The 9,430-nt window shown below is 41.4% G+C and overlaps 1 protein-coding gene across 1 annotated transcript; it reads right to left on the reverse strand.

Moving 5' to 3' along the window:
- Positions 1-1,526: 1,526 nt before the first annotated feature.
- LOC118482698 lies at positions 1,527-3,944 on the reverse strand. Its single transcript, XM_035978312.1, has 2 exons — positions 3,328-3,944; positions 1,527-2,451 (listed from the first exon to the last, which is right to left on the reverse strand). The coding sequence occupies exons 1-2, from the start codon at positions 3,942-3,944 to the stop codon at positions 1,527-1,529; spliced, it is 1,542 nt and encodes a 513-aa protein (XP_035834205.1).
- Positions 3,945-9,430: the final 5,486 nt, after the last annotated feature.

Below are 9,430 nucleotides of genomic sequence, written 5' to 3' on the forward strand. Positions count from 1 at the left end.
TTTTTAACTTCCGACACAGACCCAAAAACTACATTGCATTTCTCATTTGTTTTAGGAAAGTTAAATGTGACATTTGACTCAATTTCCTTTTTATCTTGTTTCACTTTGTTATGGAGTTTGGGAAATTCCGATAAAAACTGATCAATTTCAGACTCAAACACAGCAACATCATCTTTCACTAACTGTGACTCATTTTTCAACACATTTTCCATCCTTTTGATCTCATCAGATGGTTTAGATTTTGCGACCCATGATTGATTTTCAAAAGTTTTTGCTTTAGGGTAAAATTTCGAAGTCTTAGGAAACTTAGAGGACTCGCCAATCTCGAAAGTCGATTTTGGCTTATCTTCCGACTTCAACTTTTCACCCCGTTTAAGAATTCGGATCGGCGAAACCATCACTTGTTTATCTTTTGCAACGACCGGTGATTTTGGTTGAGGTTTTTCAATGATTTGTTTTGAAACATGTTTGTTTTCAACCTTAGGTTTTTCAACCTTCGGTTTCTCAACCATTTGTTTATTAACAGCTTTTACCACAACCGGTTTTACAATCACTTTCTTACACTGCTTCGCCATGTGGCCAACTTCATTGCAACGATAACACACACGCTTATCATATTCTACAAAAGTGGTTGTGACAGTTTCCACTTTTAGCTTTTGCGCTGCATAGAAGTCGTCCACGGCCTTTTGACTAAAGATATAATCTTTTTCAATTTCAGTGCTAGGACCAGCGACAAACACATCATCCATCCTATCTTTTGGCTTGACCACCTTCTTAGTCATTTTCTTCTCAAAACCAAGACCTTTATTCTTTAACTGATTTTTCTTGTTTTGGTTTTTACCCACCCCCTCTACCTTTTCTGGACTAGTAGGACGTGACGAACCAACTGACTTATTCAGTTTTGAAAAGAAATCATTTTTCTTTAACTCATTTACGCTCAGCTCAATCAGCTTAAACACTTTCTGAATATTCTCAAATTTAACATTCTGAAGCGGAAACTCGGTGTTGGAGTAAAGTTTGTCAGATCCAACCATAGTGTAAGCCACCATAATTGAATCATCATCCGCACTTTTATCCGTTTTTGTCAAATAACGATCTAAAAAGTTTCCGTCCTCCTCAGAATCACTACCGGACTCCACTGATTTTGCCTTCTCAGATTTTTCACTATCATCGTCCAACACCTGATCAATAACATTTTTGATTACCTGGGATTCGTTGTTAGTGTCAGACGCAGTGAAAGTGATATCAATGTTATCAGGTAAATCATTCTCAAGTGTTTTTAGTTTGATGTTTAACGCAGCTTCCACCCCATCTGGATATTTCTGTGTATAATGATTCCACATTGGGGGTGGAACACTGTTGTAGACAGGTGAAGCATGTGGCTGTTGTGGCACTATTTGTTCTAACACATATGATGATGCCACATAACTCATCAATTTCTGATCAATTCTATCATTTTCAGTTTTAGTCAACTCAAGCTCTTTTCTCAAAGAAGCGATTGTATCTAAATGAAAATTGACTTCTCTCTATTTATCAAATAAAGTTGATTGTGCCAGCTTGGTTGCTTTATCGTTTTCAAGACTCTCTTTTTGGATCATTTTTATTGACCTAGACAATGTGTCGTAAGCCTCTTTTACTTGCTCTAAGTCAAACTTCACCAAATCTGCATGTTGTTTTAATTCCTGATACTTGGTGTCTTTTTCAAGACACCCCGTGCATGGTTGTGAACAACTTAGACACGGTGTATCGGGGATTGAAACTTTTTCAACTATAATCTCATCCTCACAAACAACTTTACCAACAAGATTTGACTCTGACTCAGACGTTTTGACCAAGTTGACCTCTAAGACTCCAGTTTCCTCTCCTAGACCTGATATCTTATCACTTGACTCCTGAAAATCTGTGTCTACCTCTTTCAACTTGCTCATCAATGCTTTATCTGCAATCTCCTTTAGAGCTTCTTCATTCATTTCCTTCGAAACATCGATCACCTCCTCAACTGCTTCTTTCTTTGTTTCAAATCTCGGACACGTTCCAGTTCTTGGTTCTTCAAAATAATCTGCAAAAGAATCAAAAACGTTAGGAGGCAAAATAGATTTCATTGTATAAACAAATTCCTCCTGTCGTGATTGAAAGTTGAGAAATTCAGTCACTGATTCTCCAGCTTTTGCAGAGCTATCTGTAGAATCCTTTTCAACAACCTCTGGAACCACCTGATCAGCAACTTCCATAACCTCTTCAATCACAATTTCAGTCACAGAATCAACCATCTTAGTAACTGCTTCCTCAACCACCTCAGAATCAGACTCAACAACACTTTCAGAAACTACCTCATCAACATTCTTTGTAACTACCTCATCGACAACCTTCGGCTCTGCAACTGTCTCGGTAATTTCAACTACCTCAGCCATCATTGCTCGATCATCCTTTCCTGGAATATACTTGTCCCAACTAAACCCAGACGCAACTTTTTCATCATCTTGGTTTACGATAAGTGCCTTCTCTGGTTTGTTCTCAATCTGAGGTCTCTGAACCGCAGATTGTTGATTTGGGCGGTGATATATAGCTTGTCTGTAATAATCGTTCGTGAACGGATTCTGATGATTCTGCACCTCACGATTCGGACACTCACGCTTGAAATGACCTCGTTCTTTGCACTTAAAACACGTAACCTTTGTCTTATGAAACCCCAATTTCTGATCAGGACCTGACATACTGCTTCTACCCGTGATCTCTATAAAGCGTTGAGCTCTTCGTACCAAACTTGCCATACACCACTTTATATCTATCAGTTCCAGTTCTTCCGGATCGATCTGATCGTAATCCTCTTTAGTCATATCGGGATTACCGATCCTACCAGCGACCAAACCTTCATAAGCTTCCAAAACTGATGCCAGTAACGCAATGTGCTGCTTGGCTGCATTCTCGGTGATTTCATTCCCATTCTTGATGTTAACCGCAATGTTACACTGCACACCGGACACAAATGTCTGTTGATTTGACCCTGTAGAACTTTGAGGAGAATTCGGCTCTGAGACTTTGACATTTGGCTCGTAGTTGGCAAATGGAGTCGACTGATTTGACAGATAGGCATTAGGAGCAGCAGGTGAAGTGTTGTCTGCACTAAAACCGGTTTGAATCTTCGGACTCTGAACATTCGATGCTGCCGGACTACTCTTGTAATACAAAGACACATCTTGAGGCATATTCGCTGAGTTCATCTTCTTGATTTTTACCAACTCCAACTCATGAGCTTCAATTTTCTCTATAAACACGCTCAAACTATAGTTCACAAAATCTGAACTGTTTTTCAACATCATCAAATACGTTCCCCATTCCTCATAGGGAAGCGCATCACATAACTTGTCTATCCACTCCTCATTCGTCTTTTCAATTTTCAACCTTCTCATCTCTACCACCAGATGACAATACCTTTCAATAAGCTGCTTTGTTGATTCACCTTTAATTCCCGTGAATATATCAAATTCTTTCTTTATTAGTGCCTTCTTACTCTTGATCATCGACGCACTGCCTTTGAATTTCTGTTCTAAAGCTTGCCATATCGACTGTGCACTCTCATCGTGCTGTAGCAGAACTAGAATATCCTCTTTTATCGCTTGCTGCAGAATGCTAACCATCTTCTTTTCTGCTTTGAATTCAATCTGCTCTGCCTCTGTAAGACTTGCGATGGTTTTCAACATATTCAACCCGTCTACCGGAGGAACATACTTCCGTTCGATTTTTATCCAGCACTCTAGATGGTTAGCCTGCACCCAATTTTTGAATCTCCCGGACCATCCCGAATACTCATCTAAACTCATCAACTTTGGCGGCTTCTGCATGGTTCCCAGTTCGTTTTCTAAGTTGACGTTTTGCATGATACTCGCCGGACTTTGAGTAGCACCAACACCCGAAAACATGTTGTAAAAATCCTGATTATCCATTTCAAACGAAAACACTCTTTCAAATAAAATGTATATTTTCAAACGGACTGCTGATTCAAACGGACTGCTAATGTTCAAACGGTGAGACAGTCTCAAACGACAGATTGTAATTTACCCACTAGTTTCAAACGGATAGTCACTTTTCAAACGATGGGATCAAGTTCAAACGGTGAGATCAGGTTCAAACGGTGGGATCAGATTCAAACGATGGATTTCAAACGATAGGATCCACTTCAAACGATGGAACCAACTCTTCAAACGATGGAACTATCTTTCAAACGATGGAACTTCCTTTCAAACGATGGAACTACCTTTCAAACGATGGAACTACCTTTCAAACGATGGAACTACCTTTCAAACGATGGAACTACCTTTCAAACGATGGAACCTTATATTTTCAAACGATGGGATAACTTTTCAAACGGACACCATTTCTTCATTCAAACGGAAGGTAGTTTTTAGTCAATTTTTTTAACTTTTAGGTTGAATTAAGATCTGATATTCACAAGGATTGATTAGTAGATAGTTTTGCACATTCGGTCAAAAATTCAGTCCAATATAACCGGCCAAATGTTTTGTAATCCTTTTCTGAGCTGAAAAACCAACTGATTCAAGTGTAATCACTCACAACTGGCTCTGATACCAATTGTAGGATCAGTTTGACCTCTGGAATGAGTCAATTTGAGCAATACACACTAATTGAGTGGCGGAAACACTCAATCAGATCTGAATCGGTAAGAAAGAGTAGAAAATAGATGACGATACGTTGTAGATACTTTACCTACTTGCTTTTCATTCACTTTGACTTGAAAATTCGGCAGAGTAACAGTACACTTCAAAGTCTGACCGTATGAAATGAAAAGCACACAAACCTATTTATAGGCTATCCTGACCGTTTGAAATAACAAGCACACTTTCAAACGGCCAAGCAACAAACCCTTCCGTTTGAAACTCAAACGGACACATTTCAAACGGTCAGGCAATAAACAACCTAAAACTTTACATTTTTGACCCATAGACTATACAAACTTGACATATTAAGACCCTAGACTTAAGACATAGGCTTTAGACATTCTGCACCAACACATTCGCATCCTTTTTACTTGCATATTTCTTTTCCCAACTTAAGTACTGAGACTTGTTCCCTCACACGACTGATTATCTAGATTCTTGAAGCATTCTAGTGAGTCTACACTTTTCGGGTTTCTGTTTGCACGTCTCGAACACGAAAAGCATGCATGGTGTATGCTTCTCATTGTGGTGCCAGCAATGGTACCACCTTTCCATCGACCGCGAAGTTATCTCCCCTAATTCCTCGTTACATGGTTATTCCTTATTCAAGTTGAACCTTATACCATAACACGCTCCAAAACCCAGCAAGGTGATATCTTTCTTACAAACCAGCGTATTTAAAGGCGTGGCAAGACGACGATACGAGCCAGTCAACCCACCGACGATTACGGTGATCTAGATGCGCACCTTATCCTCCAATTGCCAGAATCGTATTCTTTGACGACTTTTCTGATTCAGTGAATCCTTTCGCTAGCTTTCGTACGAACCCGCGTTTATTGCTCAGATGGTATCCCCGCTTCTATCGTTTCTTTATCACGACATCCACGTTTATTCGTATAGAAACCTTGACGAGATCTCTCATCAATTGGTGAATCCAACAACCTCGACCTTTAGTCGACAAACTTTTAGCCTTTGAAATTCAGCAACGTGTTATTTCAATCGTACTTTCTCGAAAACCTGTTTTTGCCATTTCACATCGAAACCCCCCTCGACGACGCAAGCGCTACTCCAAACTCATTCGCGCGACTTAGAACAATCCACTCGAACTTGGATTCTTACCGATTCGAAGAATCACCTCTTGCCATATGTCTCAGTAAACCCTGAAACCTACAGACCCTCACGGCGACCATCCCTCTCTAGCTACTTCATTTTGCGCTAACCACATCGACATAACACCCCTTATCGGCAAGGGACGTTCTTTATTCTAAACGCCCATAGCTTGTGCACGACCAGCTACCTCATCGACATCAGATAAATCCCTATTGCCGATCCCAAAGCCTTTTTGTTTTGTCTCAAGTTGAACGCATCAATTTTGACTACCCTTCTTGCATTGTCTCGCTACTCATGTTATGATTCACGGATTCCATGATCCTTATCCTACTCTACTCTGCACGAATCCCCGTTTGGACGAATTTCTTTCTACGAACGTTACTCGTTGGAGCAATGAGCCAAGAGTTCCCCGGAGGTAAGGACACCGCAAGCATTGTTCTTCGAACTTGATACGGTCAACACCTAGTCACGACACCTGAATTTACCCCCATCCTGTCCAAAAATTCGACACTTGTATGTGTCAACGACGTCCAAACCTATTTCGAAAACCAGTGGGAATCAGGACGACTCCTATGCTCTACCCTGGTACTTCTACGACAAAAACCGCCTGTGTTAAGTTTTCAACGCGCAACTTTTAACGTCGCAAAGCCCGCTTTTTCTCGATAGCATACGCAACCCCTCACGGTTTAGACTCGAAAGAGTATCACCTGACCTTAGAGAGATGCTCAGCGATCCGCAACTCCAGAAATTGGAAGGTAATCTATGAGGTGCTTCTATTTTATTCCATCCTGCCCAAGGCATTGATGAAATGTCTGCTAGTAATGGCACGCGACCAAAGAAGCCAACAAATTTTCGAATTTGCAACCATCTACTTGACAGAAGTAGATGCTGGGCACAGAGTGCCAACTTCCATCGAAACTCGCGTTTTGCATCTGATTCGTCGCAAGGCTGTGCAAAAAACTGTTGGATCACTGTTAGGCATAAGCACCACTTATCGCCAGCAAACAGATGGTCAGGCCAAACGCACCATTCAAACACTCCAACGCATGCTGAGAACATGTGTTATCGCCCTTGGACACGAGTGACACTTCCCTTTGTAGAATTCCCTTCCAACAACTGCTACCGCACTAGCATTCAGGCAACACCACAAATGCCGGTCACCTCTGTGTTGGGCGGAAGCCAAATTTCCGGCCCAGAACTTGCACTTGGCACAACGGGTAGGATTGCCCAGAATAGACAACGCATGGCGGCAACTCCAGACCGTCAGAAAGGCTACGCGGATAGGCGTAGGAAACCTCTAGAATTCCTAGTCGGAGACTGGGTTCAACTTAAAGTCTCACCCTGGAAGGGTGCTGTTCGTTTTGATATATGAGGCAAGCTTGATCCACGATACATCGGACCATTCGAAATTTACCGAGAGGATCGGTAAGGTAGCATACGGACTAAGCCTGCCTGAAGAGCTGAATGCGGTACACAACGTCTTTTACGTGCCTAACCTGAAGAAGTGTCTGTCAGATAAAGTATTCGTTGTTCCTTTTAGGAACTCGTGATCAGCAACAAACTACGCTTCGTTGAGGAACCGGTTGAGATCAAGGATCAAGAAATCAAAACCCTCGAGCGTAGTGTGACCAACAGACCGAGTTCGTGGAACTCACGCCGTGACCCAGAGTTTACCTGGGAATGGGAAAACCAGCTGATGCGCATGTATCCCCAGTTGTTTACAAACATTACTTCCAGCGCTCAAGCTACAACTGAATTTCGGGAGGAAATTTCAAGCCAACAAGGGGATGTTGTGACACCCCACGAAAACGTTTAATCACACTAGCTTATCAGTGGCTGCGCGCTAAATTTCGGGATGAAATTTCTTGAACTTGGGGATAATGTGACACTTCGGGTCTTCCTGTACGTTTCATGGATGTTATAATTAAATTTGTGAAATTCTATACTATGTGGAGTACGTACGAACTCTGTGGATCTTGTGCTACGTGACTGTTACGTGCTATCTACGTGCTATGTGACCTTATGTACTATGTGTCTTACATGTTCGTTTTGTGGACTTTCGTGAAACTGCTTATATCTACGTATGGTAATGGAGTCTATGTATACCTTTGGAGCGTATCGTATGACCTTTGCTTAAATTTCGAGGACGAAATTCCTGTAACATGGGGAGAATGTGACAACCCAAACCCTTGACCCTGACTATTGAGGGACGAGTCTGTAATTATTATCATTATTGTTATTATTTTTACTATTATTGTTAACCCGTAACAAGAAATACGAGTTGTCTAAATGGATAACCCAAATCAGACATAAAATAATTATCTGTAATTTAAACCGAGCGTTCGGGCTTAGCGACACCTAGTGTTAGGCGAATCCACGCACTTGGGCTAGGCCCAACATAACTAATCTAACCCTACACTATTTAAACATCATAAACCCTCTCCCCTTCTCATTCCTTTCTCTAAAACCCAAAACCCTACATAGAAACCCACCAGCCGCAAATAAGAGATCAAAATCCACCCTTGTCCCCTCTCGTTTCCGACCGATGACCGGAGCGCATCTCTGGTGGCCGCACAGTCACGCACACCCCTCTCGTCCTCTCTTCTCCGATGACCTGTTTTGATGTCGTTTTGGCTCGAGTCGTACCGCTGATCGAAGAGGAAGATGGTGGTCGTTGATTGGGGAAGCTGGCGGCCACAGTTGCTAGAAGCGAAAGCAGCGGCGGCAGTTCGTGGCGGTCCGACGAAGCTCACCGGTAAACCTCCCATCTCTCTCTTCGTTTCCCTTCATCTTTGTTCCTTTTCCGAAAAGTCGATAAAAACGGATGCTGATGATGTTCAGCTCGGACTTGAGCTGGTGGCTCAGTCATATTCTGCTCGAATCCATGTTCGGAAAGAAGCAGCAGCGGCAACCTCGGGTTCTGCTCGGGTCTCGTCTGGTCCAGTTTCGGTCCGCACAACCACAGTCCCTCAACCTTCGGTCAGTTTGTACCACTGTTTGTGCTTGTGTTTTTGTCTAAGGATTTGGTTGTTTGTTTGATTTCGGGTGGGTGTATAATAATAGCTGATTGTCACGGTTTGATGATTTTGGATATGAGAATTGTGTGAAAATATTAATGAAGGGCTGTGTAGAAAGAATGGTACATGGTTGATGATTGTTGGTCTAGTCTTGCAAATATGTTTGTTAAGAATTATTGATTGATCAATTTGGGGACTATGTATGTAGGCTGTGAATATGAAAGATGATTTGATGATTTGTTTTGTAAATGCTAAAGTTTGGGTTCTATTATAAAAGGGTTTGTGAGAATGCACAAGTGAATGTTTATTAGTAATTATCTTGTGGTTTTATGATTGGTGCACAATAGATGATCACGGTTAGTCGATGTTAGGATGGAATGGAAAACATGTAATGTTCATAGAGTAATTGATTTGGGGTTCCCGAGTTTGACGATATATGATTCTGATTTATGTTGCTTAAATTTAATAAAACAACGCTAGTGTTGTAGTGTTTAGGATAAATCTGTTTTGGTGATGTTGAAAACCCCAATGATGAACTGTTTGGAGATTTTGAAATATTAGAAATTTGCTATGTTTGATCTAAATTGGTAAATGTACGGAGTGCAAAACATGTTAGTGATATTATGA

The sequence above is a fragment of the Helianthus annuus genome, chromosome 10 (genome assembly GCF_002127325.2).
Source record: "Helianthus annuus cultivar XRQ/B chromosome 10, HanXRQr2.0-SUNRISE, whole genome shotgun sequence".
Lineage (NCBI taxonomy): Eukaryota > Viridiplantae > Streptophyta > Magnoliopsida > Asterales > Asteraceae > Helianthus > Helianthus annuus.